This window comes from Varroa destructor, unplaced genomic scaffold, assembly GCF_002443255.2.
Source record: "Varroa destructor unplaced genomic scaffold, Vdes_3.0 BEIS01000003.1, whole genome shotgun sequence".
In the NCBI taxonomy this organism is placed as follows: domain Eukaryota; kingdom Metazoa; phylum Arthropoda; class Arachnida; order Mesostigmata; family Varroidae; genus Varroa; species Varroa destructor.
The window spans coordinates 5,459,512-5,486,536 of record NW_019211456.1 but is presented as its reverse complement, the minus strand read 5'-3'; the positions used below and the strand labels follow the sequence as shown (position 1 = coordinate 5,486,536).

The 27,025-nt window shown below is 40.2% G+C and overlaps 1 protein-coding gene, 3 long non-coding RNA genes and 5 other non-coding genes across 11 annotated transcripts; 8 read left to right on the top strand and 1 right to left on the bottom strand.

Annotated features, from left to right (window-relative positions):
• The first annotated feature begins 75 nt into the window (after positions 1–75).
• LOC147756437 (uncharacterized) lies at positions 76–7,445 on the top strand. Its single transcript, XR_015322914.1, has 3 exons — positions 76–431; positions 6,532–6,679; positions 7,311–7,445. It is a non-coding gene; the product is annotated as an uncharacterized LOC147756437 (long non-coding RNA).
• LOC147756438 (uncharacterized) lies at positions 3,370–7,321 on the bottom strand. Of its 3 annotated transcripts, none has more exons than XR_015322917.1 (3): positions 6,791–7,321; positions 6,582–6,657; positions 3,370–3,638 (listed from the first exon to the last, which is right to left on the bottom strand). It is a non-coding gene; the product is annotated as an uncharacterized LOC147756438 (long non-coding RNA). The 3 variants fall into 3 exon arrangements; XR_015322916.1 differs by lacking the exon at positions 3,370–3,638 and adding an exon at positions 6,063–6,247 and having other exon boundaries at positions 6,582–6,662; XR_015322915.1 differs by lacking the exon at positions 3,370–3,638 and adding an exon at positions 6,063–6,247.
• A 12-nt stretch (positions 7,446–7,457) lies between the features above and the next one.
• Positions 7,458–11,325, top strand: LOC111247883 (glyceraldehyde-3-phosphate dehydrogenase-like). Its single transcript, XM_022799398.2, has 3 exons — positions 7,458–7,712; positions 9,370–9,928; positions 10,372–11,325. The coding sequence occupies exons 1-3, from the start codon at positions 7,593–7,595 to the stop codon at positions 10,695–10,697; spliced, it is 1,005 nt and encodes a 334-aa protein (XP_022655133.1). The 5' UTR covers positions 7,458–7,592; the 3' UTR covers positions 10,698–11,325.
• A 1,807-nt stretch (positions 11,326–13,132) lies between these two features.
• On the top strand, positions 13,133–20,167 carry LOC147756432 (uncharacterized). Its single transcript, XR_015322632.1, has 2 exons — positions 13,133–18,484; positions 19,625–20,167. It is a non-coding gene; the product is annotated as an uncharacterized LOC147756432 (long non-coding RNA).
• On the top strand, positions 13,222–13,427 carry LOC147756436 (small nucleolar RNA U3). Its single transcript, XR_015325483.1, has one exon. It is a non-coding gene; the product is annotated as a small nucleolar RNA U3 (small nucleolar RNA).
• On the top strand, positions 14,845–15,050 carry LOC147756435 (small nucleolar RNA U3). Its single transcript, XR_015325482.1, has one exon. It is a non-coding gene; the product is annotated as a small nucleolar RNA U3 (small nucleolar RNA).
• Positions 16,460–16,665, top strand: LOC147756434 (small nucleolar RNA U3). Its single transcript, XR_015325484.1, has one exon. It is a non-coding gene; the product is annotated as a small nucleolar RNA U3 (small nucleolar RNA).
• Positions 18,212–18,417, top strand: LOC147756433 (small nucleolar RNA U3). The gene has a single exon (XR_015325481.1). It is a non-coding gene; the product is annotated as a small nucleolar RNA U3 (small nucleolar RNA).
• On the top strand, positions 19,977–20,182 carry LOC147756431 (small nucleolar RNA U3). The gene has a single exon (XR_015325490.1). It is a non-coding gene; the product is annotated as a small nucleolar RNA U3 (small nucleolar RNA).
• The last annotated feature ends 6,843 nt before the right edge of the window (positions 20,183–27,025 follow it).

Sequence of the window (27,025 nt, the reverse complement as noted above, 5' to 3'; positions counted from 1 at the left end):
CTGTTAGCACGGCCAGACAAACACCACAGATCGCGGCGCCGCTAAACTTCACCTCCTTTCTATGTGCCCTTTCCCAGCCGTCTGCCACTGAGTCAACCTTGCACCCTTCGCCGCCGCCGTTCCTGCTACCGTCAGCCCATTCCCACTGTCCGCTCCGTTTTGAAAACTATAGCTGACACCGGTGGCTCTCTGGCTTTTTGGCTTCTTGGACCGCAGCAGCGGCTAGAGCGGCAGGTTGCCAGATCTTTCACACTGAGTGCGGTCACTCCCTGCACAATTCCGACAGCACTCACGTCTCAATGGGAGGGCGAGTGAAACGGAGGAGGAGGAGGACATGGAGAAGCAGGAAGAGCGTACGGTGAAACTGAATCAGCCGAAAACACAAGAGAGCGAGGTCTCACGCGTATTTATTGAGTGGCCAACAACAGCAGGTGCGTAGTAAAGCTGGCCGGTTGGCCTGCGGAACCAACAGAGCCGACACACAAACCCACACAGATGCGCATGGACAATCAAGAAATGAAAGACCGAGCATGGTCTGTACGTAACTGAGAGGGGCGGGAAGGTGCGATATTGATTCTTATTGCCAAGCAGCGTATAGGTCTTAAGAAGCAACCGATAACTAGATAACCTAGTCCAAAACCGAATAAGAGGCTAGAAATAAAGTAGACGAATCGGTCGCATGAGTAATTGATGCGAACTGGAGACCGATGGATAAAGCAAGCCGATCTGAGGCAATGACACTAATTGGCAGATGGTGCCGTTCGCTTTGTCGCGACACGGGGAGCTATCGCGAAGTATACGGGTAGACGGACGTACGCATCAATACGCGTGCCAGAAGTGAACCAAACAGTCGTTGGAAGGAACGAACGAAGCTCACTCAACACATAACAATCTTCGAGGCAGTTATGTGAACGTACTGTCATCCATCATTGAGCTAGAGAACTACAAAGTCAGAAAAAAATGGAAAGGCAACACTCAGGATTACATAGATACACATACATAGATAGAGGCATAAGGGAAACTACTTTGCATTCAGTTAGTCAAGTCTAGACCAATATAATATGCAAGTTGAAATATTGATGACCATAGTGTGCGAACGTTCGTCTTATGAGTGCCTTACATGATGCAAATTTAGAATTTTTTTTGAAGTAAGTGCTATATGTTTGTATGTACATATATGTATGTCAGTGGTAGAACAAGTTGCATCAGACATAACAATAACAGCTGCATTAAGGCAAATTGCAGTTAGTTGAGGTGTATTTTTAACGGCCACCTCCACCATTTTTCATGCCTGCATTTCTTTTACAGTATCCTATAATATGCTCTTTAATGCCAATGCAAGTGTGGCGTTATAACAATTGATTAAATAGCCTTGTTAGCGTAATAGGAATTGCACGATCCTAAGGTAAAATTCTTTCAGTAATCGATTAAGCATTCACAAATCTTTACTGGTTTGCCCGTCCTGTACTACATAATGCCTTGTTGGCCACGAGCCTAAGTACAAGGGACTAGGTACAATAAAAAGTCCTACCAAAGACCACCAGGCGCTTTCTCCTGCTTGTAGAAAGCTTTATCGAAGACCGCGCATTATATTCTGCTTATCGCAGTGAATATGATCCATGTGGTAATATCACCTAAAGTCTTCGTAGCATACATTATCAAGGAGTGTCAAACCAGTGGAGGTTATGGCTATAGAAATTACGCGAATGTTTACAAAACTTCCGGAGTTGAAAGAGATGATTTACTAAGATCAAAGGTTGTGAATTGTATTCGGCTACATGTTATAGACCAAATGCGTTCACAATCGTATGTTGTGTATATATACACAACAATTGTATATATAAAAAGAAAAAAAAAACATGAAAAATATGTGAAATCGATCGTTTGCATATAATGAAGTTTTTATGTATTGGAATAATGTATTGAGGAAATTGCGTTAGAATACGTTCAGTGCATTTAATTTCATTTATTAAACGCACGTTTGATGCGAAGAGCGAGAATAATCTTAATGCACCATAGAACCAGCGATCCAAGCCCCGTTTTTAGTCATTTCGGCAGCAGGAGCTAAACCTTTATTGTATAGAAATATACAAAATCGCTCTAATTCTGACACTTATTTCCTCCTCGTAATCCACTATATGAAGACGTAGCTTTTTCGTGACACATTGTCTGATTGCACAGGAGAGGTGTTAATCTTACTGAACATTTAAAATCTCTGTTTTTGGTCATATCATTCCACGTTCATTCGCGCAAACCGTGGGGCGTTTCACGTGCTTATCATTCCTACGAACATATTAACAATGAATGTACTACGTCATTAGCTGTCTGATAGTTCGTCCAGCTGGTTTTAAAGGAACCTATTCATCGACAAAGATAATTTACAATTCCGTTTTTTTCGAAAGCGTAGATAATAATGTTGATGCAGGTGCCATAAGGTGGACAGTTTTTGAGAAGTTAAATTTTCTTTACAAATTCGATGCGCGAATTTCTCGTTATTATGGTTCTTCTAATTTTAATTTGCCAAGTAATGTTTTTTGCAAGATGTTGAAACGAAACGCCCTGTTTTGAATTAACTTTCGCAGACATATCCGATGTTATGCGTGTACCCTCATAGAAGTGTTCAAAGTTGTTATAGGTGACATTTATGAGGATCCCTAGATTAAATCTGTAATTTTAACGTTAAATAAAAGGATAAGTAAGATCATTTTTTCCACTTGAGAATAAAGGTGACATTTTTGTCAAATCAATCAGTCATTATCAATTTTTTGATAAAGGATTCGTCGATGAATTTCTCCTCTTTCTCAACCATTTTACTTCACGATCTCCAGAACGTTTCGACTCTGGTGTTAAAGATAGTTTTTGCTGTCAAATACACTTGCTGTCAAAAGCACTGTTCCAAATTTCTTTACCGATGATTGGAGAACGTAGCAACACATCGGCACGTAATTTGGACTCAAACTCTGGCGAAGTGGCTTTAACGATCTACATGTATGACGTAACGTTGTCTTCGAGGAGGCGACTTTGTTTTATGCGTCAAACCTGTTTTATTGAACAGTCTTGCTCAGTCGACGTAACTAGCTCATATACAGGTATCTGTTGGCCGTCTGATTCTTCTCAAGGATTTCCCGGTGTATAAACAGCTCCACTCCCTTTGAAAGCAAATCATAATATTTTCGAGATAAAGATCCAGCCCTACTCTAAGCTTAGGCTCATTTTCCGGAGTTACCCACTTCTTTCTTTTCATATCGATATGGAGATATCATTTCTTCTTATCCGTAACAATTCTGTGTAAGAACTTGTCATCGTGGGTGCACGTTGCTTGGTGCCAAGCGTAAAGCCAGAAGAAGCCGTGCTTCTACGTTCGCCTCCTACCAGGGTGCTAATTTTTGATAAAGTTCTGTAAATTCAAGACGTCTGACGAAAGTCAAATGTTCGCAGTTTAATTTCTCTACTAACTAGTGTCTGGTTTACTGTCCAAGATCCTCATTGATCTCGGATGGTTGATCGGCGTAGGGTACATCTTTCAGGTCCAGAATCCCATTTTTAAACGTGGTGAATCTTTTCGGACGATCTTCATAGTTATGGAGTTCGTCCTGTGCACGGCACAACTGTCCTCAGTACTTCAACAACTATTTGACCTTGAAAAATGAACAATGAGAACTACCTATTATTTGAGCTTGACAGCAGATGTTCCAACCAAATAGGCTGTGGAGAAAGAAAAACAGGCAACATTGCTATTTCCAGAAACAAATTACCGTTTTCACTAACGAGTCGTTTATGTGACTTTATAGCTACAAGTCATGGACAATTACCGAAGGCGTATAAGGAATCGAACATTAAGAAGCGTGAGACACATGTATACAATGAGCTCCTTTCTATTGAACTCTTTTCGTTTCAAATAAGTCGTTATTTAAATAAAATCTGGCAGGGGAACGCTTACACATATGTCACGTAACTTTTTTGGTAAAAGTGTAAGTTGGTACCACTGGTGTGTTGCAGACTATCGTCAAACTTTAATTCACTCCTCAGAGAACGGCCGGCCGCAATGAAGGAATGAAATTTCGCTAGCCTTAGTAATGTTACTAATATAATATTTGTATTGATCGATTCTTGTCCTTGAGAAGGCCCATGTCAAATTCTAATTTCTTCATCTAAACCATTTCGGAAATTCTCGCATAGTCTGAGTTGCAACGATAAATCTAATGTGTGAAAAGAACCGAATCATTTGTAACAGAATCACAACTTATGGAGCAATTTTAAAAAGCTCAACTACACTTTTTGGGGTTACGGCAGTATATTGATATACTCCCACGTGGCTGATGAGCTATATTTCAAATATAAGGCCGACGTGATAGTTATATAATCATATTATTCACCTGTTAGGTTAATTTTTTTTTTCTCTCTCGAAGCTATCCATAGGTTCTGTAAAAATATTTGCATTCACCCAAACCATAAGCAATGCACCGTGCTTTCCGACTAAAATCTTTGAAATATGTAGGCCTATTCTAGTAATATAAAACCAATCCAATCTTTCGAATGATATTTTCGGGTCCCTCCATTATGTCTAACAAGAATTTACTAATTTATAAGAAATAAAAAAAAAATTGAGTATCGGTTTTAATAGAAGGTACTCATAGTCCTGTTCGAATTAGGTTCTCGTGACCTAAATATTTGATCAAAGCATGAATATCAATCAATCAATGTAGATGAACGGCCAGTTTTTGGCCACTAAGAGAATGACCTCGTTTCATTTTCGCTGTCCAAAGGACTCAGATGTATTCTACTAGCGGTATAAGCTGCGGAATACTATTGTGAATCTCTACGACTGTGTACGTTGAATACGTGTGTGTCTCTCCAGTGTCTAACTTTGTTTTATGGCCGGGTGCGTTAGTGTTGGCAATTCTCAGACGGCAAGAACGATCCTCAAAGGCGCCTCCAGAGGCCACGCACACCCTCCAACGTCGCGTCTGACAACACTAGTTCATAACAAAGTCGCAAACAACTATATCAATATACAACAAGCAAGATCCACTGGTATAATCAACAGCAAGATTTCCTCTTCTTGCCTCAATCAAGTTTCGTATCGCCGAAGCGATCTGCCTTGCCAGGAAAACTCCTTCAGCCCAAAATTACGCGTTTTTCAGACTCGCCAGAAAGCCGCCTTCTATTTTTGGGAAATAATGAGTCTACGACTTTTCTGTTAGCCTATCTCGTCAGGTGGCTTTTCTGGGAGTTAGTTCAATCTTGACGAGCTTTTGCTGATGACTTTTTTTTTTGAGAGTTGGGGTTGTCAACTACCTTACGAATAATCTAAACGCATATTAATATCTGGTAGTTACGGTAATAATAAAAGGGTGACTGTTCTTAAACTAGTTGAAGCTATTTGTGCAGTGACCGGTAAACTGAAGAAGTCTTTCCATGATCCGTTTTCATGAGATAATGACGTAAAATATCAACATAGAAGTCAGTTTGATAAGATTGTCTTAAATTCACCATACATTCTATTATAGCTTAAACATGTTCTGCTCTTTATGACCATATCTATTGTCCATGCTCAGCATTACTTTTGTCGTCCCGAAGGCAGGAAACCATTAGAAGTGGTTTCATGCTGAGTGTGACTGATTTGGCAATAATTATAACAGTTACATTAATCTGTACCGTGAATGTCTTCTTGTATGCAATATAAGCTATCTGTTGTAACAAATAAGTCAAAGAACAATATTTTCAAGAGCATTGTGCTTTTTGGCTTAGATTTCATGGTAATATGGCAGTTACTGGTCAATAGCTTTCAATCCAAAATGTAGTTCTTCGAATTATTTTATTCAACTTTTATCAATGTGCGTTCAACTTATATATTTGTGTCATGGTAATGTGTGTGTAAAACACACTTTCAAAGCTTACCTAGTAAAAAGAGGTTTTCATGATAAAAATATTCAATAACTTTGCAATAACTAAGCAAATAACTATTTGCAATAATGACGGCGATGTTGTTTTCAATCATTCATTTCTGGAGGTGTTCATCATTATCAAATCTGGAAACACTAACTTAAGGCTCAACAGTGTAGTTAATTATCTTTCGCATGAATTAGTTTATTCATTGAATCAGTGAGAGATATCGAGTGTAATATTACTTACAAAAAGTTCAAATTATAGAAAACAAGAGTACTTGTCCAGAAGGCGTCATTATGACCGGAATTTAATCAAGCGCGAGTTTATTGTTGAGGTTTTTAAAACCGTAAATCACCATCTGTGAAAGATTATTTCGCTAACTTCAGCCTGAGATTAGACATGCGTAACAAGTTATTAACATTAAAATAAGAATTGCTTACTGTATACTGCCTAGACTAAGAATTAGAATTCAATACCTATATATACGTATATAACTTATTCTGGTATATACTAAAACATTTTCACAAAAACTGATTGATCTTAAAGTCGAAGGACAGTTACTTCCTATGCGATTATATGGCTTTTCGAGGATTACCTATCGATGCTGTGCCCTGCGTGGAACTATTAAATTTTGAATTTCAGCCGATAGTCAGCGGAGACATATGACACGGCAGGCGACCGACGAGTCTTACCTTTCCTATTCGACGTCTCTGAGAAAGTGGTTGCGGTCGTGCGCCAAGCATCGCTGGGAGCCGTTGGTGGAAGTACCTACGCTGGAGGATTTTAATGTGTATAAAAAAATGTTTTAGTTTTAATTTTGATACTCAATTTCATATTTGTATAATTCATTGCATTTTCCATCTTATATCGTGTCGCAGCTAAATTTCTATGAACCGTATACCTTTCTGCTGCTATGCTATGCGGCAGAAGTGTTAATTTACTGGTTTGTTCATAAAAAACTGGAAACTGTGCACATCAGACGGTTATCTATCACTCATTTCATCGTGAGCAGCGTTTTCGATTATCTCGGTTCAATTTGCTCACGTCAGTAATGCACACATCACACCATTTGCTATAGTATTCGAACGTAATACCTTGAAATCACTTTGTTTTGCCCAACTTCGTTATAACAAACTTTTGAACAGCACCGATGACACACTTTCATCGACCTTCCTAGAGATTAACTGATCCACTGATATCAACTTAACGTGAAATCCGCATCAGCATTTTTACACAACATCTATTAACTAGAATAGGATGCTTAAGATATATTATTTTTGTTTAAAACTGTATCAGATGTATTAAATCCTACACTTGTCATCAAGAAAATACACGGATAAGGAAGCAGTTCGTACAGCTGTTTTGAGTCGTTTTTATTAGGCCGGCATAATGTTTGCGCGCATCTTCCTGTCTGTACACAGATGACTTTATAAATGGCTTTTCGTTGTGTCACGTACGCCGTCGGTTTCGCGCCACCTCACCATTCAAATAAAGCGCGCTTTGTGGCGCCATCAAACGAGTGGTGCGCATGCGTCCGAGCAAGTCACCTTGGCGGTCGGCTATCGGCGCCCTTTCTCCCACAGTCGACTCACACCAGTCGGACACTGTGGTGTGGCGTATCCCTGAAGCGAACGTGAAGCAATAATTTAGTCGATCTCGAGCACTTCTCTAAGCATTACCTAGCTAACCAACAAGTTCTAGCCATGGCTAAGGTCGGCATCAACGGATTTGGCCGTATCGGACGTCTTGTCTTACGTGCCGCGCTCGATAAGGGTGTTGATGTTGTTGCCGTCAACGATCCCTTCATCGATGTCACCTACATGGTAAGTACTGAACGTTTTTTGAAGGAAAGCACTGATTACTGTCATTTTGTCATTGTGTGTCCAACAATAGTTCCCTCCATCGTATGCCTCGCGAATGGACCCACTAATCCCTACCAGTGGGCTACCTGGTAGTGGGTACTTTTCCTTAAAACTTCGAATGCATTCCCACCCTACAGCGCCGCTGGCGAAGAGATACGTAACAGCACGACGTATTCTTGGTCAGTTGAAGGCAATTGATATAAGGCATTATTCCGAAAAGCGTTGCGCGGATCAAACGCCACTGCCACTCGCCGTCATTAAGCTAGCGTTGTCCCTAACGCCTTGTTGGCCATAACTAAGCTGGTGCGATAACTGTAGGCGTTCGGTGCTGGAGGTTAAAGGGACTAGCGATGTAAGTCGTGTGGCGTCGAGTAATGCAGAGGCTGATAGCAACGATGGAACTGTTCACGTCGAGTAATCCATTTTTTCCAAATCAGGAGAGCGATTTAAGGGTTCTATTTAGTAGGCCGTATCTAAATAACATAGCTGTAGTTGCTCAGTGGAAGATTGCCAGTTGCATTTGTTCGGGGTCGACCTTGACGCGGCACCCACGAGCAGACTTAGGAGATTATGAAGAAGTCTGGGAGCTTCGTAACCGTATGTAGCATTGGTAACTGTTAACTGTCTGATCATACTCTATATGTGTAAACATATACATATAAATGGGCAATACATGTGGTAATAAGCTTTTGAGGGTAATACATGTGGTAATAAGCTTTTGAAAGTTTAAGACAGCTTTCGTTTTAGAAACATAGTTTGTCAGGTAAACACGAAGCATTTGGTTTTGCTTGGAATTGTATGGATTGATTTTTCACATCTTAAATAATTCAGTTTGCGTTATACATATGCAGTCAATGTTATTTTTCAAGGGATATTCTATTGGTGACAAAAATATATTACGAAACTAGAATCATCGACGTTTTCGATCGCGGAGTAACCGTCAAAATTCTTGATATTCGACACAACCTTGCTAGTTACCATTACTGGTCTAAACTAAATGATGTGAGACAGTTTAATAAGAAGCAGATTGCTTTTCTTTGGACAAGAGATAAATCTTAGTTCTTGGTTCACACAATTTTCCTTTTGATAATATCATAGAATTGAATACGACTCTACTTTACTATTAATGGATACCCACCACTCGTGGCGTAGATTTAATCCACGCTTTGCTGTATCTGGAGAGATCCCTCCAACAACGAGCGCAGTTTATCTCTACTCTGACAAACAAAGTGACGATGAATGAACGCTGACCAAGGTTTTCTCATCGGCTGCAGTATGTGCACTATGTTCTAGGCGATCTACAGCGACGATATGGCCGCAAATAACAAGAGATACAAAAAATTACTTTTGTAAAAATTGCCTCTATTTGCGTTTCTTCTGTGATCTCCACTACCCTACGGACTTTACAGTCATACGCAACTCTCGTTGGAAAACTAAAGCGTACTTATTCAATTTAGCTACCTTCTAGTCAAATAAAAAAAAACAATAGGTAAATATTTCTAGCGACAATGAGGAGGAGGTTTCTATTACAAAGTATAAAAATTTCCCAAAAATAACACCCAAGAAAGTGTTGTTACGGGGATGGAAGTTTTAACTTTCAATTAAATTTCTGTGACAGGTGTACATGTTCAAGTACGATTCGACTCACGGTCGTTTCAAGGGGACAGTTTCAGAAGAGGGTGGCATGCTTGTCGTCAACGGCAAAAAAATACAAGTCTTCCAGGAGTCTGATCCGGCGAGCATTCCATGGGCTAAGGCTGGCGCCGAATATGTGGTCGAATCAACTGGTGTGTTTACGTCACTGGAAAAAGCCGAAGCTCACCGCAAGGCCGGTGCCAAAAAGGTCATCATTTCAGCGCCATCACCCGATGCGCCAATGTTCGTTATGGGTGTCAACCACGAGAAGTATGATGTGTCAATGAACATCGTATCGAACGCTTCTTGTACCACTAATTGCCTTGCGCCTTTAGCTAAGGTTATTCATGATAACTTTACTATTCTAGAGGGTCTAATGACAACGGTACATGCAACAACGGCTACCCAGAAAACGGTCGATGGTCCTTCAAAGAAGGACTGGCGCGGAGGACGTGGTGCTGCCCAGAATATTATTCCTTCATCAACCGGGGCTGCCAAAGCTGTTGGGAAGGTTATCCCTGAACTCAATGGCAAACTCACCGGTTAGTAGCGACTTAAAATTTAATTAAACGATTTTCAAATTTAAATTGGTCGTTTCAAGGGTAATCCCCAAATTAAAAGTATGTGACGTATTATTCTTATTATTGGCTTTATGTTACGTACACTTATAAAGTGCATAAACGAAAATTCGACATAACTAAGAAGTATAACTGCGCCATGTACCTATTTGCAAATACCCGTCTACAAGGAGGCTGGCATATTGCAGTTAGCTTTGGTGTCAACTTCAGACTGTCGCATTGAAGATCTTTTTAACTAGTGCAAATTCACCAAGGACATATTGGCAATAATGTGGAACACTCTTGTAAATGTATCTAGTCTCGTAAACTTGAGTGTATGAAATGATTTTAATTTCAAAGTACGAAGGGTAAATGACAACCCGCACGGTATGATTATTTACGTTTTATGCACGGTATCATGATTACAGGTATGGCCTTCCGTGTACCCACTCCCGACGTGTCGGTCGTAGATTTGACAGTAAGGCTTGGCAAAGATGCCTCGTACGATGACATCAAGGCCGCGATTAAGGCTGCAGCCAATTCCGATCAGTGGAAGGGTGTTTTGGCTTATACCGAGGATGAGGTTGTCTCTACCGACTTCGTAGGTGATACGCACTCATCTATTTTCGATGCTAAGGCTGGCATCTCATTGTCGCCGAATTTCGTCAAACTCGTCGCATGGTACGACAACGAATACGGATACAGTAACCGTGTTATCGACCTCATCAAGTACATGAAGACAAAGGATGCTTAAGCTACTTGCGTTAAGCTTTTCGTCGGCAACCTGGCCACTGTGGACGTCGACGAAATGAATGGGTTTTAATGGTGAAGGCTTTCGAGTTCATCCACTCGGTGCCCATTTGTCGAAACCTAGTGCCAGTGTGGCATGATCGAAGATGAAGGGACGATGTAGAAGGTTGTAGGTGATGTAAAAGGTTGTAGGTGATATGTTAGATGTAACAGAGTTGAACACATTGCAATAACAACGATTATGATAATAAGGAACGGGCATCACGGGTTAATTTATCTATGCGTTGTAGAAATCAGCAAGATGTCTCTTGTCTTCAGCACATGTATGTGTGAAAAGAATAATATATGTTGCATGGATGAACTATTCTGTAAAATCTTCGGTATGTTACCTACAACCTTTTACACCGCCTCGTCGTCGTCTCTCTCAATATATCGCAATAGAACATTATATACGAATAAGGACAACAGCAACAACCATAGTAATATTGATTACATCAATACATGTAGGACAGCGATAAGTAATTCACACCAGCAACCCTCTTTCTCTCTATTTTCCTTTTCTGTCGTTTCTCTGTTGACAAAGACGTAAATAAATTACATCATTATTTCTCTAGCTTCGGCTAGTAAAAGAATTTGTCTTTTCATTCATGAGAATCATTCAACACTATAATGTTCAATGATAAGGGTAAGTATCTACTAAGTAAACAAACCCATAAGTTTGAATGCTGGCTTTCTCAATGTGTGTTTTTTCAAACTTTAGAGTTCTTCTTCTTTAGAAAAGATTTCTTAACTGTATATTCATATGTTTCTCGTAAGGATCCGTAAATGAAATTACCTTCTCACGCAGTTAGCCGGAGGATCGTTGCTATCGATGCAAACATGTCAATGCAAAAACTTTTTCTCTAACACTATTGCTATGGAACACGAATTTAGATCGACGCTTGGTAGTTAAGCAGTGAGCGCTTTACATAGGCCGGGCCATTTGTTCTGTCCAAAATTCTGGGAGTTGTCGTAGTTGTCATCGACATAAGGTTAGCAACGCATCCAGATAAGCATCATATGCAACTATCACGTTATCTAATAGAAATCGAGAAATTAGCTGCTCAACGCTAATAGACCAGAAAGTAACAAACAATAGACGCAGTTAATGAGACAACCTAAATTGGCAAGCATCTCTGTTTTTCTATGTACGAAGACCATTGAGAAGCTTGCTAATAATAATGTAGTATAAAAGCAGCATCAAGCAACACTATAGAATTGCCAGTACATAAACGGAGGTTCGAAAAACCACTATAAGTTACGACTACAAATAAGCAGTTACAGGCCTAAGACAACTGAAAGGACTCTAATGAATAAATCAATATGTATGCCAATTAAATCCACCTTAGTAAAACGTCCATCTTCGTGTAAATAACTGCATGCGTGAATAAGACAACTTGTGCGTTACTTGAATTAAAGCGGTACATAATAGAACTATTGTATGGTATAAATGGTATAAATTAGTCAAGGCAAAACTCGTAATGCATTACCCTGTCCCACAGGCAATGAAGTATATTTTAAAAATAGCCTAAACGCCTACTCTTAAACACTCTCGTAATAGTAAAGTATGTAAAAACTTAGTTGACTTGCTTTGTAAAACCGTAAACTCTCGTATTGTGGCCTAATAATGAACATGTACCACACTTAATACAGACTTGATTATTTGACCTAATACCACTATCTTTGAACCTATATTAGTTTTTATCAGAAATCTTGTGGCACAATCGTAATGGTCAGTTCAATTAATTCAGCGGCAGGCCTGAATTTCAATTTTTCTTGGAAGGAATCAAGCATTTACCATTGTATAGCTAAGGTAGTCACTTCAGTGAATCTAGTGAAGATGAACATTTTAGAGAACGCGATCGCTTGAGCAGGTTTTTGTTAATCGTTATGTAACAATAGGAGTAGAATCTCATGCACTAGGCCGTCTGATGGAATTACCGGATGCCGGACGTAAAGGTTGAAACATAAAGGCGAGTTTTTTATTACAGGTATTACATTTGAAATAAGAAGCTGGACTTAACAAATATCCTAAGTATATTCCTCAGTCATTCGCCACATCTATCGAATGATATATATGCGGGTACACAGTCCAGTATGTTCTTCGATTACACAACTGCCGTGTAATCCACTTTTTTTTAGTAGTACTGTTTTCGAATGGCAGGTGCCTCGGTCGCGGTCGGTTTCTATGGTAAAGTAGAGCCATGTTGACTGCAGCTAACAACGCCCGCCAGGCTAAGTGAAAAGGGGGAAAGGCCACTCTTAGTGAGCGGTTACACACATTTAATATGTCTTAACGTTATTAGATCGCATTTTGGGCCATTTGCGCGTTATAAAATTAATTCTTATCCACGAAACCCGAGTATAAAGGAAACATGCTAAATAAAGTGCTGTCAGATAGGACCTAATTCGATCCTTCTAAGCTCTCTACACTAACAGCTTGGAAAAGCCGCCTGACATTAGGTAATGGAGCGTTCGACAACTAAAACAAGATCGTACTTCACAGGATCATTTCTGTAGTACATCTAACGTATCCACTTGCCGGATTCGTACATCTTGAAACCCCGATGATGCGTTGAGGGTGTGGGTCTGAGCGTGAATCTGCTGTAGGATTTGCTTTTCGGAGGAAAATCTACTGCTTGATGATCGTTCTGTCCCGGCAACGGGAAAATGGCGCATACTCAGTCTGAGTGGTTTCATCAAATCAAAGCATAATTACTACGTATCTGGGAGTACAAAGGTCTCGAGGGGATAAAACGTGGGATTAATTCATGCTTAATTAATGGGCATGAGATATTATTATGAGTTACTATATTCTACATTTCCCCGGAGAGTTGCACCGAAAAAAAAAAGAAAACTGGTATTCTCGCTCAGCAACAGCATCTCCAAAGCGTGTTCGCTAACGAGGTACGAATCGAAATCGTGGGAGAGATTGTTCTGTGCGAGTGCGGGAGTTATATGAGGACAACGTAGCTAGCATCGGAAGTCTGAATGTTTCGAGTTTTACGCCCGGTATCACCGTTAGGCGTTCCATCAGACGTGAGCTTCCAGCACGAAACGAAATGTGTCCGTGTGCGTGAGCTCGAGCTTAGACCACAACGTGTTAGTCTTAGGGAAGAATAACAGGCAAATATGTTTTGCATTAAGGTATCACGGGGTTGGAAGTCTGGGTATGCCAATATGCTAATGGCGTGTTTTTAATTTACCGTGAAGCAACTTAGGAAAGCCTTACCTTACGTATGGAGAAAGACCACGTCACTGTGCTGTATGACCGAAGAATACGGCCTGTGTTAAGCTCTATCTATGGTCAAATGACGAGGAGTGCACATTGACCCTCTTGTAAAGCTGTCAGAGGCCCGTGGATCACGAAGTTGAGTTTCTTATGGTAGGATGGAAATGACCGAGTCAATGAATGCAGCAGCATGTCTGAACTTTATTTTTTCGTGAAAGAAATCGGAACTTCTTGACGTTCACCATTGTATGGCTAAGATAGTCACTTCAATGAATCTAGCGGGAATGGAAATTTTAGGGAACGGGATTGCTTTACCAGGTTTTTGTTAATTGTTTTATAGCAATAAGGGTAGAATGTCGTACACTAGACGAGTCCTTATTACAGCTCTTACATTCGAGATAAAATACTGGATTTGACAAACATAAGTGTATTCTTCAGTCATCTGCTGTATGTATTGAATAGTATATATACGGGTACACAGTCCAATATTTTCTGCGATTACACAGGTGCCGTGTGATCAATTTTTTTTTGGCAGAAATGTAACTTTCAGATGTCTTGGTCGCGGTCGGTTTCTAAGGCGAAGTAAACAAGAGCGATGCTGACTGCAGCTAACAACGCCCGCCAGGCTAAGTGAAAAGGGGGAGAGGCCACTCTTAGTGAGCGGTTACACACATTTAATATGTGTTAACGTTGTTAGATCGCATTTTGGGCCATTTGCGCGTTATAAAATCGATGTTTATCCACGAAACACGAGTACAAAGGAATTATGCTAAATAAAGTGCTGTCAGATAGAACCTAATTCGATCCTTCTAAGCTCTGTATACTAACAGCTTGAAAAAGCCGCCTGACATTAGGTGATGCAGCGTTCGACAGCAAAACTAAGATCGTACTTCACAGGATCATTTCTGTAGTACATCTAACGTATCCGCTTGCCGGATTCGTACATCCTGAAACCCCGATGATGCGTTGAGGGTGTGGGTCTGAGCGTGAATCCGCTGTGGGATTTTCTTTCCTGAGAAACACCCACTGCTTGATGATCGTTCTTTTCCGGCAACGGGAAGATTGCCCATACTCAGTCTGAGTGGTTTCATCAAAAAAAAAAAAAACAACAATCAAAGCGTAATTAGTGCGTGTGTGGGGGTACAAAAATTAGGATTATTTATTTATAAATTGACGTATATTGGCGTAGTTGTTGTGAATGAGGCTGTATATAGCGTTTACCCGCAGACTAATTGTAAGGTTGCACGCTAAAAAGGAAAGCGTACCCGCTCAGCAACAGTATCTAAAAGCACGCAGCATATCTCGAGCGTGTTCCGTAACGAGGTACGTATCGAAATCGTGGGAGAGGTTGTTCTGTGCGAGTGCAGGAGCTCCATGATAATGGCGTAGCTAGCACCAGAAGCCTGCATGTTTCGAGTTTTCTATCCGGTATCGCCGGAACGGCTAGCTTCCACCACGAAACGAAAAAAAAAAGATCGAGTTCGAACTTAGACTTAGGGAAGAATAACAGGCACATATGTTATGCACTAAGATACAACGGGGTTGAAAGTCTGGGTAGCCAATATGCTAATGACTTGTTTCTTAAGTTACCGTGAGGTAACTTAGGAAAGCCTTACATTGCGTATGGCGAAACACCACGTCATTGTCGTGTATATGACCCAAGGACATGGCTTGTGTTAAGCTGTATCTGTGGTGAAATGACAAAGATTGCACACTGACCCTCTTGTAAGGCTGTCAGTGTCCCGCGGGCCATTAAGTTTCTTATAGCAGGATGGAAATGACCAGGTCAATGAATGCAGCAGCACGTCTGAACTTTATCTTTTCGTGAAAGAAATCGGAATTTCTTGACGTTCACCATTGTATGGCTAAGATAGTCACTTCAATGAATCTAGCGGGAATGGAAATTTTAGGGAACGGGATTGCTTTACCAGGTTTTTGTTAATTGTTTTATAGCAATAAGGGTAGAATATCGTACACTAGACGACTGCTTATTACAGCTCTTACATTTGAGATAAGATACCGGTTTTGGCAAACATAAGTGTATTCTTCAGTCATCTGCTATATGTATTGAATAGTATATATGCGGGTACACAGTACAATATTCTCTGTGATTATACAGTTGCCGTGTAATCCACTTTTTTTTTAGCAGAAATGCTACTTTCAGGTGGCAGATGCCTCGGTCGCGGTCGGTTTCTAAGGAAAAGTAAACAAAAGCGTTGCTAACTGCAGCTAACAACGCCCGCTAGGCTAAGTGAAAAGGGGGAAAGGAGTCTCTTAGTGAGCGGTTACGCACATTTATTACGTCTTAGCGTTGTTAGATCGTATTTTGGGCCACTTGCGCATTATAAAGTTAATGTTTATCCATGAAAAACAAAGGAATTATGCTAAATAAAGTGATGTCAGATAGGACCTAATTCGATCCTTCTAAGCTCTGTACACTAACAGCTTGGAAAAGCCGCCTGATATTAGGTAATGCAGCGTTCGACAACTAAAATAAGATCGTACTTCATAGGATCATTTCTGTAGTAAATCTAACGTATCCACTTGCCGGATTCGTACATCTTGAAACCCCGATAATGCGTTGAGCGTGTGGGTCTGAGCGTGAATCTGCTCTGGGATTTGCTTTTCGGAGGGAAATCTACTGCTTGACGATCGTTCTATCCCGGCAACGGGAGAATGGCCAATACTAAGTCTAAGTGGTTTCGTCAAACAAAAACAATCAGAGCGTCATTAGTATGTATCAGGGAGTACAAAGATGTCGAAATGTTAAAATATAAGATTAATTCAATCTTAATAAATTGACGAATATTGACGTGAATAATTGTGAATGACTGTATGTTGCATTTCCCGGGAGACTAATTGTTAGGTTGCACGCAAAAAAAAACGCGTACACGGTCAGCAACAGAATCTCCAAAGCACGCAGTCTGTGTCGAGCATGTTTCCTAACGAGAAGTAGGTAGCGAAATCGTGAGAGAGGTTGTTCTGTACGAATGCGGGAGCTCCATGATAATGGCATACGTAGCACCGGAAGCCTCGGTGTTTTGAGTTTTACACCCGGTGTCGCCGTTAGGCATTCCATCAGATGGCTAGCTTCCAGCGTGAAACGAAATGTGTGTGTGCGCGGGTTCGAACTTAGACCACAATGTGTTAGCCTTAGGAAAGAACAATAAGCAAATATGTTATGTACAAAGATATCACGGGGTTGGAAGTCTGGGGAGCCAATACGCTAATGAACTTTTTCTTAAGTTACCGTGAGGTAACTTAGAAAAGCCTTACTTTACATATGGTGGTAGGCCACGTCATTGTGCTGTATGACTCAAGGCTACGACTTGTGTTAAGCTGTATCTGTGGTCAAATAACAAAGACTGCACATTTAATTATAAATATAAATAAAATATTAAAAAAATATTTAAAAATATTAAAAAATATAAAAAATAATTAAAAAAATAACACAATTTAATTAACAAGAGGGTCACCTCTTGTAAGGCTGTCAGTGGCCTGCGGGCCATTAAGTTTCCTTGCAGGATGGAAATGACCAGGCCAATGAATACATCAGCATGTCTGAACTTTACCTTTTCGTGAAAGAAATCGGAATTTCTTGACGTTCACCATTGTATGGCTAAGATAGTCACTTCCATGAATCTAGCGGGAATGGAAATTTTAGGGAACGGGATTGCTTTACTAGGTTTTTGCTAATTGTTTCATAGCAATAAGGGCAGAATGTCGTACACTAGACGAGTCCTTATTACAGCTCTTACATTTGAGATAAGATACCGGATTTGACTAACATAAGTGTATTCTTCAGTGATCAGCTATATGTATTGAATAGTATATATGCGGGTACAAAGTCCAATATTTTCTGTGATTACACAGTTGCCGTGTAATCAATTTTTTTTTGGCAGAAATGTAACTTTCAGATGTCTTGGTCGCGGTCGGTTTCTAAGGCGAAGTAAACAAGAGCGATGCTGACTGCAGCTAACAACGCCCGCCAGGCTAAGTGAAAAGGGGGAGAGGCCACTCTTAGTGAGCGGTTACACACATTTAATATGTGTTAACGTTGTTAGATCGCATTTTTGGCCATTTGTGCGTTATAAAATCAATGTTTATCCACGAAACACGAGTGCAAAGGAATTATGCTAAATAAAGTGCTGTCAGATAAGACCTAATTCGATCGTTCTAAGTTCTTCATTATGACGGCTCGAAAAAGCCGCCCCACATTAGGTAATGCAGCGTTTGGCAACGAAACCAAGATCGTACTTCACAGGATCATTTCTGTAGTACATCTAACGTATCCGCTTGCCGGATTCGTACATCCTGAAACCCCGATGATGCGTTGAGGGTGTGGGTCTGAGCGTGAATCCGCTGTGGGATTTTCTTTTCTGAGGAACACTCACTGCTTGATGATCGTTCTGTCCCGGCAACGGGAAGATGGCCCATACTCAGTCTGAGTGGTTTCATCAAACAATAACAACAACAATCAAAGCGCTATTAGTGCCCGTCTGATATTGAAGTGCGAAAATGTAAGATTAATGAATTATTAATTAACTGAGGTATATTGGCGTAAGACTCTATTGTTGTGGATGGGATTGTATGTTGAGTTCTGGAAGTACAAAGATGTCGAGGTGATAGAATGTAGGATTAATTGATTGTTAATAAATTGACGTGTATATTGGCGGAAGACTCTTTTATTGTGAGTGAGTTTGTATGTTAAGTTTCGTCGTAGACTAAGTGTTAGGTTGCACGCTAAAAAAAAAGCGTACCCGCTCAGCAACATTATCACAAAAGCACGCAGGCTATCTCGAGCGTGTTCCGTAACGAGGTACGTATCGAAATCGTGAGAGAAGTTGTTCTGTGCGAGTGCGGGAGCTCAATGATAATGGCGTAGCTAGCACCCGAAGCCTCTATTTCGAGTTTTATACCCGGTATCGCCGGGCCGGCTAGCTTCCAGGACGAAACGACATGTGTATGTCGATCACATGATCGAGTTCGAACTTTAGACCACAACGTGTTAGACTTAGGGAAGAGTAACAGCCAAATATGTTATGCACTAAAGATATCACGGGGTTGAAAGTCTGGGTAACCAGTATGCTAATAATCACGTGCTTCTTAGTTATCGTGAGGAAACCTAGGAGGAGGAAAGCCTTAGCTTAGTTATGGTGAAAGGCCACGTCATTGTACTGTATGACCGAAGGATATGGCCTGTGTTAAACTGTATCTGTGGTCAAATGACAAGGAGTGCACATTGACCCTCTTGTAAGGCTGTCAGCGGCCCATGGGCCACGAAGTTGAGTTTCTTATGGCAGGATGGAAATGACCGAATCAATGAGTGCAGCAGCGCGTCTGAACTTTATCTTTCCGTGAAGTAAATCGGAACTTCTTGACGTTCACCATTGTATGGCTAAGATAGTCATTTCGGTGAATATAGCGGGAATGGAAATTTTAGGGAACTGGATTGCCTTACCAGGTTTTTGTTAATTGTTTTATAGCAATAAGGGTAGCATGTCGACGAGTTATTATAGTAGTTCTTACATTTGGGAAAATATACCGGATTTGACAAACATAAGTGTATTCTTCAGTCATCTGCTATCTGTATTGAATAGTATATATGCGGGCACACAGTCCAATGTTGCCGTGTAATCCACTTCTTTTTTTTTTAGCAGAAATGCTAGTTTCAGATGGCAGACGCCTCGGTCACGGTCGGTTTCTAAGGCAAAATAAACAAGAGCCATGCTGACTGCAGTTCACAACGCCCCCCAGGCTAAGTGAAAAGGGGGAGAAGCCACTCTTAGTGAGCGGTTAGACATATTTAATATGTCTTAGTGTTGTTAGATCGCATTTTGGACCATTTGTGCGTTATAAAATTAATATTTATCGACGAAACCCGAGTACAAAGGAATTATGCTAAATAAAGTGCTGTCAGATAGGATCTAATTCGATCCTTCTAAGCTCTGCATACTAACAGCTTGAAAAAGCCACCTGACGTTAGGTAATGCAGCGTTCGAGAACAAAACTAAGATCGTACTTCACAGGATCATTTCTGTAGTACATCTAACGTATCCGCTTGCCGGATTCGTACATCCTGAAGCCACGATGATGCGTTGAGGGTGTGGGTCTGAGCGTGAATCCGCTGTGGGATTTTCTTTTCGGAGGAAAATTCACTGCTTGATGATCGTTCTGTCCCGGCAACGGGAAGATGGCCCATACTCAGTCTGAGTGGTTATCAAACAAATGCAATCAAAGCATGATTACTACGTGTCTGGGAGTACAAAGGTCTTCAAGTGTTAAAATGATGATGAGAGTAATTCGTTCTTATTTAATTGGCGTGAGTAATATTATTGTATTTTGCATTTTCCCGGAGAGTAATTGGGAGAGGTTGTTCTGTGCGACTGCGGGAACTCCGTTGTAATGACGTAGGCGGCACTGGAGGCCTCTCTGTTTAGATATATACGTGCGGTATCGCTATTGGGCATTCCATCAGATGGTTGGTTTGCTCGATAGGACGGGGTCGTAAGTCTGGGTAAGGAATATGCTAATGACTTGTATCTAAAGTTAGCGTGAGGTTCAACTTTGAAAAGCCTTCCCGTAGGTATGGTGAAAGCTCACGTCATTGTGCTGTATGACCGAAGGATACGGCTTGTGCTAAGCTATCTGTGGTTAAATAACGCGTAGTGCACACTGACACTCTTGGATGAGGTTGTCAGCGGCCCACGGGCCGCAGCCGTCAAGTTTCTTATGGCAAGATGAAAATGATCAGGTCAATGAATCCAGCAACTTGACGTTCACCATTGTATGGCTAGAATAATCACTCAGGTGAACCTAGCGGGAATGGAAAGTTTAGAAGACGGAATTGCTTGACCAGGTTTTTGTTAATTGTTTTATAGCAATAAGGGTAGAATGTCGTACACTAGACGAGTCCTTATTACATGTCTACTGGATTTGGCAAACATCTTAATTGTATTCTTCAGTTATTTGCTGCGAGTATTGAATAGTATATCTGTGAGTACACAGTCCAGTATTTTCTACGATAACATAGGTGCTGCGTAATCGAGTGGTTTGATCAAAAAATTTTAAATAATTAAAGCAAATGTACGTGTGTGTGTCGGAGTGCAGAGATCTGGAAGTAAATAGGGAATAAAAGTTACGGAGTTTCTTATACATAAGGGTAATACGCTTGCAAAGCGCGCATGTGTGCATCTGTATATCACCTGTTCCTATGCAAGAAACAGTTGTTATATGGAAAAGCAAATGTGTACAAACGCAGTGATATATAAGGAAACCAATGAATTGTTATTATGTACAATAACATTAAGCAAACCGGTTAGGACTTTAAGCTTGCGATCAAACGCTGTTCGACAGGTTTATGATATGTAGAGAGAAAAATTCCAAACCTAAATTAGTAGCTAATCGGTCAACATGCTGTTTCGTACAGATGTTTGCAAACAACCTAGAAAGATTCTTTGAATCGAACAACTTTATACACACCAATGTAAAACAATTGCCTCGAAATTTAAAATAAAAAAAATCGTTCCGAAATATTCTGCTATAACTGCACATAAATGTGGTATGAACGTTCCATCCCCAGACTGAAATGGCGCCTTTCAACAGCTAGGTTGAAGTTGATGTTCTCTATGAAGCATATTTAAAATAAATAAACCAAGGAAACTGACACATGTTCTTTTTTAATCCTAATCCATCAATTTATATTGCCGTGATGGTGCTACTATTATGTTAATGATTTTCATTTGCTAATCCTGACCAACAGTGGGAACGCGAATGCATGACAGATAACTATGTATATATATAAAGCATATATAACTACAAAAACAACTTCCTTTATTCACACAAATTGTGTAGTTGTGTGAACTGGCTTGCTAGCTTCATAGAGAAGTCTATCGGCCGCTGAGTCTCCTCCCATTTGATTGTATCTTCTAAACATGTATTCAACTTCTTTCCAGAACAAACGTTACGATTGTATTCATAGTCTTTATCTAATGCAGACCACTGCAAACCTAGAAAATGACATATATTGTGCTACCCGTATAACGGCCGTACCCCGCTACGAAAGTGTTCTCGTACCGTAGAAAAATACCTTTGATTTTGATAAAATTTGCAGCTCGTTACCAAGTTTTTCTCCTTCAGATCCCAGCCCGCTGCTAGATGTTGTTGATAATTTTTGAAAATATTGGGCTGACATGTCTCATGTTAACCCACAGGTAATAATTATTTGTATGCCAGAAGTATAATAATATAGGGGCTTCTGATACCAAACCGCTTTGAGGCCAGTGCCCCTTTTATTAGGCCCTACGACTGTGCAACTAATCAAAAAGTAGGAGACTTTCGAGTATTACTATGTAGGGCTGTAATTTGCGAAAATTGGCAGCGAAAAGCTCTGTCCAAACTGAATATGACAAACTTCGGCAAGATTAGCACTCCCAACTATTTTACTCCGGGTGCAATGAAAGCACACACAGTTAATTCTATCTAACGTTATATGAACTACGTATGTAGGATAAAAATATTCGGTCGTTCCGTAAGCTTATTCAGTATATTTAAGCGTTTTAAATTTTGGCGCCACAAAGTCAGTTGAGGGACGAGAAGCAGTGGTTCATTATACTTGTAAAGATGTCTGCTGAGGTCTTCTTAAGATTGTTTGACTCGATTCCACGTATTATTCAAGTCTCCAGAGATGGAAATCTTAAAACTGTAATATCGATTCTGAAGTTTTGTTTAAAAAAAGCTAAACGCGATTAGAACTCGTGGTGAAAAAATTTGCCGGGTTACATAGGCCCAATGCTGTAGTCGATCGCACAATGCTTTGCTTATTTTTGCAGTGATCATTTTGACACTGAAGTCAAGACATGGCTAGGTCGACCCTCTAAGCATAAAAATTAAAATTTTTGCAGTAGTCGATCAGAATCCACATAAAATATTTCCCTTAATCGCATATAACGCAAGAGCATCCATCCCTTCAAAGATATCGAATAAGTAAAGATTATGTCATTCGGGCAGAGATCGGCTGCTCTACGGTTCTTTATGATCAATCAGCAGCTCATGAACTACGAAAGCGTGAGTTATCGCTAATTACGGCCAAAATGACACTGACTGAAGTTCTCTAGGCAAAAAATACTTCTCGTAAAAAAAAATTAGGTACAAATTCAGAAGTAGATCTATGGGGGGCAATTAAACAGTAATGACTAATTTCATTCATTTGCACGATTATATGAACAAATGTAGCGAGGATTGCAAACATTTGTTATAGAATGTGACTTAATATAAGCACTTTTAGCTAGCAAGGTATTGAAATTTGTAAGTTGGTTAGCTGGTCTGAGCAGGCTATACTAGGCGAAGTGATATCTAGCACAGATAATTTTACCGAAGTTCCATGAGCTCATGATCTCACTGTGTCTTTCTAAGGAGGTGATGGGATCCGTGCTCTGCGAACTTCTCCGTCGTAAAATGAAAGATTTATGTCGACAAATTTCGACCTTTATATCCGTCCAAATGTGCAAGTTTTGGAAGGTTGGAGTGACCTTCAAACGTCCTCGGTAAACGTCAGAGTGTTGGTCAACCGGTATATTGAGCAGTTGCGCATAATTGAGTGAAGTCCCAGAACCAGTTTCAAAAATGATGCGTTTACTTTATCCGACCTTAGTAGATTACTCTTAGCTTGTCCCGAAAAATTAGTATTCCCTAGGTGGTACTCGGTGAAACCTGCAAACTAAATAGCTTAATTGCTGTCTCAAATGATAGTTTTTGCAGTTTTTCCATCGTCATAGCGACGGCCATTTTGCTGTTCTAAATCTTATCTTTATACAGTCTCCCTATTGTCGTTAGCGTTAAGCTTATGTGTCTAAACAACCTGAAAATTTTCAGGATTTTTCTTTTCAAAAAAAAAAACCGTATCATTGTTAGTAGGTTTTCTTCCTGTTTTGAACAATAGAATCCTTTTTCATCCTGTCTATCTAAAAACTAACTTCAACCTTTTTGTTTAGTTAATAGCCCCTATTTAAGCGGAACTTGTTTGTGTTCATTACGAGACCGTCCACATACAGTATTGGTTCCACGTTTGTTGCCCTAATGCACGAGGGCAAATGTTAATGCGAAGCCTGGAGGGTAACGAACTAAAAGTATCGCTTTGTGCGAATCCCGTTGTATGTTTGCCGCCTTTCTCTCTGTGACACCACCATGAAGAGTAATTAAATTGCGCTGAAGGGTGTCCTTTAGTAGACTTAGTAGTTTGGGATGCCATTTTTTCGGTACGATAGTTCTGGGCTCAAGACAAACGTCGCTTTGAGCTCTACGAAAATTAAGTAGAGGGGTTAATTCAGACGACCCAATGGTGCATCGGTTCCGTTTATCCTATGCGCGTTCATTGTTAACTTGTAATATCGAAACAAAACATATGCTGTTTCACAGTATTGCAGGAAAGGGGTTAGTCGCCATACGACGGTACCTAACATAATAATAATAAACATCATGATTATCATGAAAGATAATGTAATACTAGTTATTTCAATTTACCAATGAAAGACTTACAATTGGGAGGGAATCAGTTATCTGCATCTAATACTAGCGGATAGGTCATACGGATAGACCGTATACCAACTTGGCTACGTAAACGCAATGCTCATCTAATCTTGGGCTGAACTGCATATATTATAGATTTTTACCCTGTGAATTTCTGTAACGTGGAGAGCTTGGCTATATATGTCATCACGAGAACGTTCCCGTTATATTCAGTTATTAACGTACTTAACACTCTCGGGATTAACGAACCTTGTGATACAACGCGAAAGCAAAAAAAAGATTGACTCATATGCCTAGTATAGAAACAAGTCGCTTCGGTTGCGAAAATTATTATTTTCCGTTTTGTAAAAAACTTGTTGCTGATTACAGGCAGATATAGCGTATACTGTTTATGCATCAATGTTCTTTGTAATCGTGGTGTAATGACGCGTTCCTGTCTGTTGTGCTGCGAGTCCTATTTGAGGTAGAATGATTAACGACTTCGACATCAAGAAACCATAGCAGAACGCGTTGATATGCGCGTTGCACTCATTGATTGATCGATGCCGTTACGTCGGCGCGCAGCAACGCATTGTCCGAGCGTCGGCTGTGCCACAGATTCACTCGGGCAGTGTTGTGTAACTGCTTTGGCAATTTAACGCTACGATTATTACACACTGCTTGTAATAGTAGAGCGACAGCTTTGGCCATGGAGACGTAGGAGTAGCTAATCTCTACGAAAGGAGCCATGCGGGACCTGTCTTATGTCTGAGTACTACAGTAATGATACCAGCCCTAATGCACGAAGTACAGACTCTATACGCTGCTGTTGACCAAATATGAAATCGTATATGTGCGTCAGCTGCACGATGCGAGAAACAGTAAATAGTTACTGTGGCAGTGTCGATGCTATAGTTATCATTTCGCCTGAAGTCATCGTCACCAGCGCGACAACGATGGTAATGTTGATGGTGACCAGGTCCACCCTCTAAAACGTCACAAGTCAGCTGATCGAGTCACAGATGCACCTTTATGTACTCTGTTGTTTTTATCCTCGTTTGTTATAGTTGTGCGTAATTATGCGTCTATCCTAGCATGTATTCGTTGCTTCGTAGATAAGTGCCGAAAGTACGGGCACTGTACGTACTATTCGTATGAACGTTACGTAGCTCTGAGTCATGTTGAAGCTTTTGAAATTAACCGCGCTTCTTTCTCCTGCGTACGCCCACGAAATTTAGCAGCGCACCGGCCTATCGACCAGCTGGCGTGACATGGCACGTTGACACAGAAACATCACAAGTACCAGTAGCGTCAGCTTTACGTGATATGGACAAGCTACAGCCCGAAACTCTACAGTCAAACACTTTATTTACGCATATAACATTGATAATCCGAAAAGGCGTGGGAAACTGGTTTAAAAGCCTGCAAGAAGACATTTTATTTATCTGATATTGAAACGCGAAAGCTGTCGTTAAGAGGAATTTCGCCTAAGATACTAAAGTTGTCTCGAATTACACACATCATTGATTGATTCACCATCGAGATTAGATTATTGCAAATCCCAAATGCACCTGGGATGTGCTTGTGTCACAAATACAAAGTACAGATTTAAATAGGTAAAAATTTTGAAAAAAAGCACAAAACGAAAGTATTCTCAACGAAAGTATATTCATGGTTTCACCTAGCGTTTGACATGACTACAAGGTAAAATTTTCAGGACACAATCAGATTTCCTTCCCGTTTCGACATATTCGGATAGTTGAAGTTATTTGAATAGCAACTCAAGTAAGTCTGAAACTATATTTTCTGATTTTCTGAACACAAGAAATTATTTTGAAAAATTCCCAAAATAATATAACTGTTTTTGGAAGCTCTGCGAAAATTTTTCCAATTTTGTGAAGTGAATTTAGGCACTCACTATGCATACGCATTGTTAGAAGTCATTTTTTACCACATCCGTAGAAATTTGACAGATCGAAATTTTCCTGGTTGAAGGGACGGCAGCTGGTTTTTTTTCTTTACAGGCGTTTTGTATATAAGCTGTGTATACTCTATATAAGCGAAACCTAATGGCTCATCCTCATGATTGAAAATCTTCAAGTCTCTTTGTTGTCGATTGCTTACAGTTTTAACCAGGAGCTGTAAAAGAGGGTAACAATTTACTCTATATAATAGTCAAAACGTACTATACAAAAATACGCTAGTCAAAACATATTTCTAGTCTCATTGAGAAGAAAGCTAACTAACTGTATGCATGTTTTTTTTTAATTTTATAAGTTACGTTGTGTCTATAAATCGACAATCGCCTCCAATAACCGGTAGTTTAAACCACATAGAGCGCCATTGTTGTATGATATCAGCGTTGTTTTGATAATTCCGTCCAATACGAAATGGAATCACTCCAGGAGTTAAATTACATCGAATTGAACTCCATGTACGTTGAAGTCTCGAAACTTGTTGGAATACATCCTTAAATGTTCAACTATGACCAGTTTGACAAAACTTCAAAAAATAAACGTGCTCGAATGCTCGGAAGAATCGTTTGAGGTAAACAT